At 43.4% G+C, this 13514-nt stretch overlaps 1 protein-coding gene across 3 annotated transcripts in view; it reads left to right on the top strand.

Annotated features, from left to right (window-relative positions):
* Window positions 1-13514, top strand: part of Fars2 (phenylalanyl-tRNA synthetase 2, mitochondrial) — a 380900-nt gene that overhangs the window by 266102 nt on the left and 101284 nt on the right. For all 3 annotated transcript variants that reach the window (XM_041632916.1, XM_041632915.1, XM_041632917.1), the window contains one exon: window positions 2271-2422. In XM_041632916.1, coding sequence (XP_041488850.1) covers window positions 2271-2422 — 152 coding nt within the window. The remainder of the gene's footprint in view (window positions 1-2270; window positions 2423-13514) is intronic.

Genomic DNA, 13514 nt, shown 5'->3' with positions numbered 1-13514 from the left:
TTGAATAATAGCTTCATTTGATCCATAGTTGCTGGTGTGAATTTTCTGTATTGAGCAGACATCTGTTTAATCCAAATTTTTGAACAGCATATTGTTATGAATGTGGAGAACCCAACAAATAGGTAGATGCTATTATAGGAATCATTTTAACTTTTAAAACTCAATCCCAGGCACTACTACCAGTGGTTTGTGTGTTTTAATGCTGAAAGCCAAAGCCAGGGCCTGATTCTTACTAGATGAGTACTCTGCCACTGAGCCACTCACCACCCCCAGCAGAGTATTTTGGGGGTTCAGCAACTGAAGGACCACATTTTGGGAATCATGGCTCTGCAATTGTGATTTACAAAACAAGAACTCCTGTTCAAGAACACTAGGTGTCCCATTAAAATCTGCCAGTCATTAAAATAAATGCTCGCCATCCTGGTCTTCTTTGCCCTTACTGTGATGAAATACCCTGATGAAAGCAACTTCAGCAAGAATGGGTTTGCTCAGCTCACCCTTCAGGGATACAGCCCATCATGAAGGGGAGTCAAGGGAAGGCAACGTCAAGAAGCTGCTCCCATCAAATCCACAATCAGGAGCACTGTGCACAGCAAGTATCTCCATCTTATACAGCCCAGGATCAAAGCCAGGGGATGGAATGGCAATAGTCCTATGTAACACAGATGCCCAGAGGCCATTTTCTGTTAATTCTAGATTCTGTCAAGTTAGCAATGCCAATCTTCATGCTCCATTTAGTTAATCTTGTACTTTAGACTTTTTTATGTTTCTTAGCTTCACAGTAGATTACAAAGCACTTAGTTGTGTGGGTTGTTACTTTTAAATGTATAGGTTTTGAAACTATAATTATTATAATCTATGTATTTTAATTATCTGGGTGGGGGAGGCATTCTGCCTGATGTATCACTGTATTGGCTTGTCCACAGGCTGCTAGCCCAGAAGCTTTCTTGGGGTACCTTCTGCCATTCCTCTGTGACCTTACCTCCAATCAGAACTCAGGAAAGGTGGTTCCTCAGGATTGACCAGGAAGAGAAGATTTTATGGCAGTCCTTGATAGTCTTAGATTCTAATCTCCCTAAATTTCTATGTTTCTTAAAAGATGACCTGGGACAATAAAAGGGAAAGCCTCATGCATAGCCACAGAAGTGCCACCTGCTTTCCTTGTCCCTGGGTTGTAGCCACAGCATCCTGACTTCCCTGTAGGGAAAGAAAGCACGGGAGCTCTCAGAATCCAGGGAACTCTGCAGAGAGCATGCACACTGCAGCTTTGCCACATGTGCATGAAACGGACTCATTGGTTTGACAACTTTGTGACATTTCAAGTTCAATAATCACTCATGTATGAGTCTTTAGTTCTTCAGAGATTACATTTCTTCTAATCAATGATTCACCAAAGGGTTTTTAGCTATACCAGCCTTAGCATAAGTCAATTTATATATCTGCCCATTTAGAAAACATATAGACTTAGGTATTTCTTTAACATTTCCTAGTTACATGCTGCAGTGTTTCTCATCGTGGCATTACGTATAGACTGAAGTCTATGTGTGTGTGTATGTATGTATGTATATATATATGATATGCATATTTATAGACATGAATACAAATGCAGCATTTTCAAAGCTTGCATAGGTAATTTTAAATACTTAATATGATGAACAACTGAACTATTAAACAAGAATAAGTGGAATAAAATGCAGGAAATATATTTATCACATTTTTTAATTTTTTATTTTTTGTGTTTATCACATTTTTAGCATAATTAAAAAATAATCTCTAAATGATGACTTATCGACCTAAGCCCTGGTTTTAATAGTTAAAAATCATAACAAAGAATGATTTTACTAATTGAAATCTGTTTTGACAAACCCTTATTTCCCTAATAAGTTTGACTTCCTGAAAGTACCATAAGAAATTAATGAATCCCATGTTAATTAGGTTTGAACTTTTTTTCTGCGGTATTCAAATGAAAAAACCTGAAACACAGTACATTCAAATTGCTTTTACTCAATTGACTATTAGTGACAAAGTAAATATAATATATTATTATATATTATTATTATACATGAATGCTGTAAGAATCTATAGCGTTCAAGCTAGAATTTTCTAATTTTGAACATTGATTTGTCTTTTAAATTTATTTTGTTTCTGATAATTCAAATACTAAAGTAGTGTTTTACAAGTATTTCCTAATTGCCCAACTGAGACCTTCCACGAGAGAATGTATTCTCAGAAACTAACAAGTATGTGTCCTTTTCTTGTCATTTTGTTAGCCTCTTAGCAAGTACCCCGCTGTGTTCAATGACATTTCATTCTGGCTGCCCTCTGAGAATTACATGGAGAATGATTTCTATGACATCGTCCGAACAGTCGGGGGAGACCTGGTGGAAAAGGTTGATCTTATAGACAAGTTTGAACATCCAAAGTAAGTGAAAAGCTTTGCGATTTTCTCCTTTACCATCTCTGTGTGACAAATGGGACCTGGAGACTTACAACAGAGTTTCGCTGAAACCCGTTGCGTCATGACACACTGTCTTCTGAATTCTTACTGGGAGGGAGGGTGTGTGTGAAAACTGCCCTCTCAGAAAATTTCCTAAAATGCCTCTTATCCTTTCCTGCCTTGGTAAAGAAAGTGTCTGAAACAGTATTTGAAAGGTCCTTTATCTGAGCAGGGGTTTCTGGCCCTGTCACCCTCCAGGCGCAGAGCTGATGAGACAGGGGAAGAAGTCTGTGATGCAAACCTTAGTCACATTTACTAAGCGACACAAGAGCCACTGTTGGTCTTCACGTGCATTGTGCTCCAGTGTCTTCCCTGAACTTGCTGTCTGGTGGGAGGGGCACATAGTACATAAATAGCTACACACACTGGCGGTCTAATGAGGGAAAACACATTATCAGCCCATCAACGAGCTGATGCCAGCTGGGAGATTAGATCAGCTCTTGAAGATATTGAAGGTGAGCAAATAAACATGATGGCTGTAATATCCCAGCTGCTCCAGAGACCGAGGCAGGAGGATTGCAAGTTCAAAGTCAGTTTGAGCTATAGAGTGAGTTCAGGGATGGGCTGAGACCTTAATGAGATCCTGTCCCAAATTTTAAAAATAATAATTAAAAAAATGACTGAGGATGTAGCTCAGTGGTTGAGCATTTGTGTAGCATGTGGGAGGTCCCAGGCTCAATCTCTAGCACTGTAGAAAATACTCAGAAAAAAAAGTATGCTGAGCAGTCTTTGAATGAGAAAAGAACATTCCAGAAAGCAGACTTGAGAGCCAGGCATAATCACTCATGCCTATATTCATAACACTTGGAAAACTGAAGCAAGAGGATTGCATTGAGTTCATGGACAGCCTGGGCTACATGGTGAATCCCTGACTCAAAAGATTAAAAGGGGGAAAAAGAGCTACATAAAACAAAATAGAAATCAAATTAGAATCCTCTGGTGGGACAGTGACGCATACAAGATGCTGAAGGCAGCAAAGAAATATGGCTAGAGACGCTAGGGGGAAGCCAATGAAAAGAGGTGGACTCTTAGGTAGAGATGTGTCCATAGGATCAGGCCACGCCAAAAGGTGCAAGTCTGAGACTTGTATTTTACATTAGCTGTGATTAGAAGTGTCAGAAGTGTGTGAGCAGGAGAGATGGAGGGGTGCTCACCTTCCTGGCTCATCCTTCTCCAAAGAACCTTCTTGACTCCCAGCTGTTGGAGACTGGATGGTCACTGAATCTGGCCTAGCACCCCTCCGCGCCCCCTTCCTGGCCTTCACACTTGTATCACAGCCATATTGTTGCTCTGCACTTCCACTCTCTACCCTGCTGAACACGGTCTCTCTTGTTTTGTTCTGTTTTGTTTTGTTAACTCTTTTTCCTTCCTTCCTTTCTTTCTTTCTTTCTTTCTTTCTCTCACTTCCAGCTCTTGCCTCATTTCCCCCATTACTTAGCGATCCTAAGTTCATTGTTAAAGGCAATGTTTGCTCAAAAAACTGTGGAAACAGTATCTTGTGACCTGTGTGTCTTCAAAACTGGCAGTCTGTTTATACCTAAATGAGTGTCACTTGGATCAGACATAGGTGTAGTGTTACTCTCTTGACTTCTTGAGTTTAACTTGGTATGAAGAAATCTAAGGCCACGCTTGACCGTTTTCACTTTTTGTCCTAAAGGATTTTTTTGTTGTCTAAAAAGCCGGCTCACTTGATCAGGATACCCCTCAATGGGAACCTTCCTCCCGTGTGCATCTTTCTGAAATGAGAGTTGTCTCTGCTTTTGCTTTAGGTGAGCTTTCTTAAATTCTTTCTTTATGGGTTCATTCTGAGAATGTTCTTCATATAACTCTGCTCCTATTATTTTCCTCTCTCATCTTCTAAATCTCTTTATTTCCACTTCACCTAGTAGGCCTCCTTACTATGATAGACTCTGGCCTTGGGTTTATCTTTTCTGTCTCTCCTCTGTCCACACATCTGTACTCATTTTCAGTCACTGATTCCCCCTTTGTGACATCCTGAGAGCTCACATCCTGTTCCTCTAATCTTGGTATGTCTGTTGTTGTTGTTGTTGTTGTTGTTGTTGTTGTTGTTGTTGTTTCAAGACAGGGTTTCACTGTATAGCCTTGGCTATCCTGGAACTCACTCTGTAGACCAGATTGGACTCAAACTCAGAGATCCACTTGCCTCTGCCTCCTGGGTAGTGGAATTAAAGCTGTGTGCTACCACTGTCTGGCTTCCCTATGTCTGCTTTATCACCCTCATTAACAGAGAAGTTGCTTTACTTGGTTTTAACGAGTCACTGTAAAATATTTAATCAGAAATTGTATGCACTCCAGTGACAGCAGTCTTTCCTCTTAGCATTTCTTGTTAGTAAGCTTTTCTACCACTTTCCTCATTCACTCTGTTTTGATTGATGAGTGTGTGGTAGAAGTGGGATTGCCTTTTTGTAACTCATTTGAATGTATTGGGTTTCCTGGACCAAGTGCTGCACAAGCTTGGCAGGGGAGGTTGGGAATTGACCTGGGGTAGGGGATGGGGGGGGGCACTCAAGTCCTCCTTCATGGTAACTTGCTATATCAGCAAGACTTCTTTTCCCCTTTACTCCCAAGAACCAAATCTTTGCAGATTTGGAGAGAGAACCCAAGGCCTCCCATTTGCCACTCTACCACTGAGCTATGTCTCTTGACATATTTTTTCTTTTTATGTTAAAATGAGGTCTCAGTAAGTTGCCCAGACTGGCTTTGAATTCACTCTAGTTCAGGCAAACTTGAACCTGGATCTTCCCATCTTGGCCTCCTGAGAGGCTAGGATTACAAACTTATGCTGCCAGGTCCAGCCTGATCTTTCATTCCTGCCTCCGACCCAAAGTCTATTCTTGTTCAGAACAGATGTACTCTTGTTTATCCAAGAATGGACATTTCTTTAGACTATAAACCTCAGCTCTTGGGTAAAAGCAAAGCTATTTGTTGGGGTCGTTTGAGGTAAGATATTACATGTGTTTCTTTGCTTTTGAGATATTACATGTATTTCTTTGCTTCATCCTATTGGCTTTCTACTTGATTTCCACTTTTGGAACCTGCATGTGCTACTTGTCTCCTGGCTTTACTAGAGTGCCTGGCTGAAACTCAATGTCTTTTGTACCAAAGCTCTTTTGTACCAAGGTGTGATGCTGTCCAGAGAGCAGTACCAAAACTGCTGGCCCTGGGGCGTGTCACCTCAGCCCTGGTACTATAGGTGAGAGAAAAGCAGCTTATTGAATACAGGTGTTTGTCATTCACATCCAAAGCTAAACCTAGTCCATACCACTGAGGAGCATGTCTGAGGAGAGATGTTCTTTCGCCGTGTTGCTCACATTCACACAGTCTTGTGGGCAGAGGTCGTCATGCTTTCTCCAATTAATATCAAGACTGTTAAGCATTTTCACTTTGTGGACCTTCTTGTCTCTCCTACACGACCTGACTGCCACTGCAAAAGCTGCCATAGACGGAGTGCATGTGGCCAGGCCTGCCTGTGCCCCAGGTCAACCTAGGAGTCAGATTTGGCCTGTACGCTACAGTTTGCTGACTCAAGACCCCACTTTGAGTCTGTAACCCTGGCCTGGGAGGTTGTCCATGCTGAACATCCTGCACCCCCTTCCTTTTTGGAAGGCCTCGAGCATCCTATACCCCTCTCTTCCCATGGAAGACCCTCTGATCATCCTAGAACCCCTCTCTTCCCATGGAAGACCCCCCCTAAGCAGCTTGCACACCCTTCCCATATAAGGATCCTTGAGCATCCTACACCCCACCCCTTCTCCCCATCCCAAGATTCCTTGAGCATCCTACACTCCACCCCTTCTCCCCATCCCAAGGCCCCTTGAGCATCCTGCACACCTCTCACCCCATTAGAAGGCACCTGGTTGTGTGGCGAGTGAACTTGTCAATACCCACCATGAGTGTTCTCTGCAGATGTAACTGAACATGGTACAAAGGAGCCTGAACCCTGTCTCTGCCTGACATCCAGAACACATGTCAACATGGAGGAAGCACAGAGACTCCTCTCTGAGATAAATAAGTGTTGAGCAAATTGCATATTGTGTTTTGAACAAAAGCACATCTCAGGATATCTGAGGGAAACATAATCTACTGAATATGGGGCTAATTTCATAATGTTCAACAAATGGAGGAATTTTGTCTCAATTACAGATAACAGTCTGTCCCCTGCAGGAAGATGGATGCATGGCTAAGAAGAAAATAGCATTCGGTTCTAGCTGGTCATTCAGAACCTTCTTCCAGAGGGTTACTGTTGCTTCCTCTCTGGGCCTCTTAATGTACTAAATGGAGTCTGTAGTTCAAAAGTTTAACCTAACAACAAATGCCATCGTGGCCACCCCTTCTCAGGGTTGCTGTCTGGACCCCTGTGGACTATTGCTCTCTAGGCATGTCCTGTGTAATGAAGGTAAATCATAAGTCATCTTATGTGTGCCTTCAGCTCCCTTAGAAGGCAGCAATCATCTTTAGTCTCTGCAGCTTTAAGTTCATGCAGCTTTAAGACGGATAGTGCCAAGTTTATTTTCTTAGGCGACACAATTGTTCAGAATATTTTTAGCCTGAGGCATGAGAAAGAGTAAAGAGGAACTGGGAAAAGCAGACCATTTTCTCCAGGCTCACACTCCATTTGGATATGGCAGCAGGTTATTGTGAATTATAGAGATAAATTATCAAATAAAATGGCCTCAAATAGGCTGCTTTGGGTTGAGTTTAAGACATGTTGTTGAGAGAATTAAAATTTGTTTTTTGGGTTTTTTTTTTCTTTTGCATATTTGGGTTGGCACTTAAGAAATGCATAGTGGTAAAAATGCAGGCATCAACAGCAGATACAGATGTCCCCACACCGGCTTTGCTCGTAGACACAAGTTTCTCTGGGACTGCAGTACTGCCGCTGTTCATATGGTCATGATGAGTGTCTTCTGAAACTTGTTGGTCAGAGCTGTGATGCTAGAGGGATAAATCAGCCCTGTGAGTCACTCAAGATTAGTGTCACTTTTCTTCTTAGCGCTCTAGAGCTTGTACCCCCTTTTGTGACCAATCATTTCACTTACTAAATTGTCATAGAGGGTGTTCCCAAACACTGCCATTGTCATGGGCTTCCAAAGGGGTCTTCACTGGCAGAAGTATTTCCACAGGGTAGTAGCCTGGCTGTCTTGGGACAGAAGGGATTTATTTAAGGATTTATTTGAGAATCTTAACTATGAGGGTCTTCAAACTGAGGTAGACCTAAAGGGCAGAGATCCTCCACATCTGGTGCCTTGATTCTGTCACTTTTCTTCCTTTTCTCAACAGGCCTATCTATATTCAGCTCCCCCACTTTATACATACATGCCAACCTCTGTCTCCCTGTGGCCCACAGCTTCCCCTGGGCAGTCCTTTCCATAATTCCACAGTGGCTTTTGGAAAGGGCCATAACTCAACTGGCAGAGTTTACTATCATCACCTTGGGGCAGAGTGCTTGGATCGGGCTGCCTCCTGGAGCTCTCTACAGTCAGTGGATGACCACCGTGAGGCCAGAGTCCAGTGTCGGCTTGTCAGGACCACTCATCAAACAGCCCTGCTGTTTGTACTCTCCAGCACAATTTCCCGTTAGAAGGCTGGCAGTACAGTTCTTTCAGACTAACCCATGAGCGCGACCTCCCTTCCCTGGCCAGGTTGCTCACTTGCAGACTTCGTGACTGCTTCACATTGCTCCTCCCTGTCATGTACTCTCCATTTGCACAGGTGCTGTGTGAGGGCGAGCACTCCTTGAGGGCTGCTGCTGAGTAGACACCATGTTTGGAATGCTTCTGTCTTTCTGAAACCTGTGCCAACGTTTAAGCACCACTGTGCCAGTCCTGAGAGGTGGGCCTTTAGAGAAGTGGGTGAATCAGGAGGCCTTCTGTCCTAGAGGAGGATTCAGGGCTGCCTGTTCTATGTTTCTCACAGTCTTGGTACTGCGAGCGTGTATGAGAGGAGCCTCGACTTAGCATCACCAGGCACCAGATCTGCTGCCATCTCCATTTCCTACTTTCCAGAACTGAGAGGAATTGCTTTATGTTGTTTATGAATCGCCCAGGCTTAGTTATTTTGTTATAGCAGCAGAAGCAAACTAAGGCAGGAGTAGCTAACTTCCGTCTTCTCTCAGTGTTTATAATGGTGGCCAGAACCTCACTGTCCTCACTCAGCATGCTTGATGAGTGGATAATCTTCTTTCTTAGAAGAGTTCTTAGTGTGGAGCAATGTGTATATTAGAAGCAGCCTTGAACGTGTAATTGGAAACTGTACATCCAGTCCTAAGCTCTTGTGTGTAATATTCTGATCTGAGCTTTTATTTCCTCATCTGCTATTAGGAGTGATATTTTCCTCGATTAGTTACTTTAGAGCTTTGTGTGGGAAATACACTGAGATAATTAGCTATTACTGTTTTGTTTAAAACAAGCAAATAAACAAACAAACAAAAGACAGTAACTTCTAAACACTCCTGGTAGAGATGGGAGACTTGGTTTGTCAGCCAGGTCCATTTGACTGCAAGCCCTGGGAGTGAGGAGAAGAAATGGCCATTTAGTGATGTTCCTTCACCCTGCAGCTTGAGTGAATTGTTAAAGGGGGGGGGGGGCACCATTGAGAAGAGGCCTCAATACTGACCAGCAGAGCTGTGCTGTATCCATTGTGGCTGTTCCCTGGGTCCTGGGTTGAGAAAATGTTGTGGACTGAGGCAGGTGGGATGACCTCTCTAGTTTGCTTGTCATTCCTGGTCTTGTGATGGAACCAAGTGAATGCCCTATCTGAACTTAAAGATTCCTTTGAAATCTTTTGTAATGATTATAATAGTAGCAGTGATATAATAACCAATAGTCTGCTAATCTGAGGAGAGCCCGGGGTCCAGAAAGCTTGTCTGAAGTTGTGTTCCTTCAGAGTGACAACTTGCAGTATCACAGAGATGGCCAGGGGCAGCAGGGTCTGCCTTTGAACTCACCTGCCCTCCTCCCTTTTTCCTCTTTTACTGCAGTGCTGCTGCAGGGGCCAGAGACCGTCTGTTGTACTTCAAATGGCCCGGAAAGCAATCCTAAGGAACTATTTTTAGCTTGGACCCTGGCTCTTAGCTTTCTTCCTTCTTTCCCCAAGCTGCCCCTTACAAGCACTCCATGAAGGATCCACATATTACCTTCTCACAGCAGGCCTCTTTGCTCACATCAGCCAAATTGAAGCAGTTACCTTAGTCGCTCACACCTGCTCTGTTTGCCAAAGGATTCTATGGGATGACCTTCAACCCTGCCCTGGTCCTCAGGAAATTTAAGGGAAAGGCCTTAAATAAGCAAGCACCCTTGTTTCAAAGAAAGGTAGCACCATACTTTCCCTTAAATCCTCTAGTGACTTTTGCAGGTTATGGTCCAACTGAATTGTGAGAACAAATGGAGCTTAAAGTGGAGGCCTCCCAAATCTTAGGTGGACTGAGCAGAATGTGGGGAAGAGAAAGAGATGTGAGCAGCATCACACAGCATGGGAACGTGCGGGAAACAGCCCGAGTTCAGAAGGGCTAGCCGCTGCCTCTGTCTTTTCCCACTACTAGAAAGGAATAGCTGGTTAATTTATAATGATCAGGGATCTACTTATGACACAGGTCAAGTCTGGGAAGTCCAAGAGCACTGCGTCAACATCAGGAGAGGCCCCTCCTGCTATATCACAGCATGAGGGAAAGAGGAGCATCCTGGCTCTTGACTCCTAGCAGAGCTGTGATCCCACTGGGGGACTCCTCCCCCATCTCCTCTGATCAGTGTTGTTTCCAGTCTGAGTCTGCTTCTCTGTCGCTGTGATAAAACACTGACCACAAACGCTTTGGGGTGGAAAGGGTTTATTTTAGTTTACAGGTTACAGGTCCATCATCAGAGGAATCCAAGGTAGGAGTTTGAATGCTGCCTCAGGCTTGTTCTGACCAGGGTGGTACCACACACAGTGCCTTAGGTCTTCTGCCATTAATTAGCAATCAAGAAAATGCCCCCGCAGAGCCAATCTGGTGGTGGCAGTGTCTCAGTTGAAGTCCCTTCTTCCCAGCCCTATCACATTGACAACCAAGATTAGCCATTATCCTTCCAAAAGGCCCCACCTCCAGATGCCACCAACTATGAATTGAGGTATAAGTTTCTAACATGAACTTTTGGGGGAGATTCATTCAAACCTCAGCAGAAGACTTGTTTTCCCTTATAAAACGTTAGCTTATCTGGTAGAAAATCAGGAAAGTTGTTGATCTAATTCTATTTGCCTTTCCTTCCTTTGGGGACGATGTTGGCCAGGAAGACTTAAGGCTGGGAAACAAGTTGAGGGATGTCTGTTGGTTTGTTATTGTTTTAAGTAGTAAAGCATTCCAGAAATAAGAAAACATTCTTGTGTCTTTCCATGATGTTAAAATGTACTGAATAGCAAATTTACAATGTAAGTCGCTTTTATAGGCAAAACTTTGCCTGACAACCCCATTTGCTGTGGTTATCTGGTCAAGGTGAACACAGGTTCTTTTATCTCTCTAAATTTCTACCTGTTATCACATATCACACAATACCCATACATATCCCTTTGTCCCTCTGTACCCATGCTGTAACATGTATGTGTGTGTGTGTAATGAGTGTGTGTGTTGAGGAATGTTTGTGTGTGTGTGTATTATCTGTAATGTTTTATACACACACACACACACACACACACACACACACATATATACACTAAAGGTACAGCTATAAAGTTTTAACAGATTTCAGCAGTGCTGATAGATGGTAATGGAACTGTATTGATAAGATAAGGAACCCAAACCAGTCCTCTGAAAGAACCTGCTGCTGTAGTCTGGGCAGAGATCTAAGATGAACCCCACCTCCAGGTGAAAGGGCAGGACTAGGTTCAAAGCTGCAGCCAGTGATTGGATGAAAGGCAGATCCAGCTGGGCAAACAGAAGGACAAGCAGACAGCAGCTGAGTAGGCTATGTGAACAGCAGGGACAAGTTTTAATTTTCTGCTTGTCGGTCCTTGGCTGACATACTGGCTCTTGATGTACATGGTCTGTGACATATATACTGGTGTCAGCTGATTGGTCGGTAGAGTGTCATGGCATCTTAGTGGTAGATATCTACATTTTTATGGAATGCACGTGAAGGGTTAGACCTTTTCTTCAATCTGGAATATCTGATAAGCTCCTGGGCTTGATTTCGCTGATACAGTTTTAATATGCCAATGTGCTCCCAAATCAAAATTCACCATTATAAACATATAAAACATAACCTTTTTACTCCCAGAAGTAAGTCATGCACCATGCCAAACAGATAGTACTGTTTGTGTGTCCACCTGGGAGCGAAGTGTCCTTCCTCAAAGTCTGCTTATAAAATGGAATCTCTTGGAGACAAGGTGCAACCTGAAGAAAACACTGTTTTTACACAGTCTGGAGCATTTTAGCACAGGACACAACCTAATCATGAGTGTTTTCTTGCTTGCTTGCTTGTTTTTTGTTTTAGACAGTCAGTCCCTAGCAACCCAACTGGCCTCAGCTCACTGAGGTCCTCCTGCAGATACCACCACACCAGATGAGACACACCTCAAGAATCTGAGTGAGCACCTGGAGAGATGGCTCAAGAGTTAAAAGCACTTACTATTCTTGCAAGAGCATCCAAGTTCAGTACCCATGTCCACATCAGCAGTTCACAAAGCACCTGTGCTTACACTCACAGAGGAACCAACAACTGTTCTCTGGCTTCCATGGCATTACACTCACATGAACACACACAAACGCACGTGCACACACATACACACACACCCCTCATATAATTAAAATAAAAATCTTCTTTTTTAAGAGTCTAGATGAGAAAAGAGTTTGGGCTAAGACCGGGTCAGAAAGAAGTTTACTTGAAGAATATTTAAATGAAATCCATAGGAAATTCTTCCTGTTTGAGGAAGATATAGCAGTGATAAACCTAAGTAATTACCTAAGTAATACACTCCTGATCGTGTACCCAAGAGAACAGTGTTTCAAAGTGAAGTGGAGACAGAGAAGAGGGAACAATGTCCTGGTTATTTTGGACTTCCTGAATTTGGGGATATGGCCACAAGAGCTTCTGAGAGAGCCAGGGTCAGAAAGCATCCTGACTGAGTAACTCATACTCTGGAGAAGACCTAGAGGCCTTGTGGGTGTCTGGCTAGGAAAATCAAAAGGAAGCAGGACTCTGGAAACATCAAGGTTCACAGAGGGTATAGAGAAAGTGTGACTGAAGGAACAGAGGCTGGGGGATAGTTTTCTTGCAAGATCCTTTCCCTTCCAGTTAGAGTGCAGGCCTGATGACAAGGCTCTGATGATGAGTTCCCCAGTGGTCAGTGTAGTGGTAGAAAATGCTCCATGGTGAGTGGCGTATTCCTGCATAGACACACACCACACACTGTGCCTTCCCTTCCACAAATGTTAATAATGAGACAGTTCTGGTTTTAATTATGTATGTATCTGTCCAACGCTTTGTGGGCCAGTGGATTGTGACCGGAAACTAGCCCTGCCTCTTCTTAGTTATATGTCCCCAAATGTCATTTGGGAGAATGCCATGGGAACTTTTCCCTGCCATTCCTGTTTTTATTTTTCATCCTTGTACAGCTAGTGCAGAGGGCAGCTGATGGATTTATAGTCTCCTTCTGGGCATGAAATACTCAGATGCTGGATTAGAGATGAGAACCCTGGGCCAGAAAGATGGCTCACTCTGGGTGAAAGTGCTTGCTGCCAAGCTTGACAACCTGTCTTCAGTACCCAGAACCCACTTGGGGGAAGGCAAGAACTGATTCCTCAAGTTGTCCTCTGACCTTCATGTACCAACCATGGCATGCACGCACGCATGCACGCACGCACACGCACACACACCAACCCACCCACACACTAAATGGACACTTGTTTAAAATTTCTTAAGGATGATAGTTGTGCTGGAGATATAGTTCAGCAATTAAGAGCATTACCGAGTGTTCTTGCAGAGGACCTAAGTTCAATTCTCAGCACCCATGTTGTAGGTTACAACCT

Source organism: Microtus oregoni, unplaced genomic scaffold (assembly GCF_018167655.1).
Source record: "Microtus oregoni isolate MIOR12 unplaced genomic scaffold, Mior012 000042F_ref0000377, whole genome shotgun sequence".
Classification (NCBI taxonomy): Eukaryota; Metazoa; Chordata; class Mammalia; order Rodentia; family Cricetidae; genus Microtus; species Microtus oregoni.
Note: the sequence above shows the minus strand (reverse complement) of the source record. Positions and strands in the feature narration are given on the sequence as shown.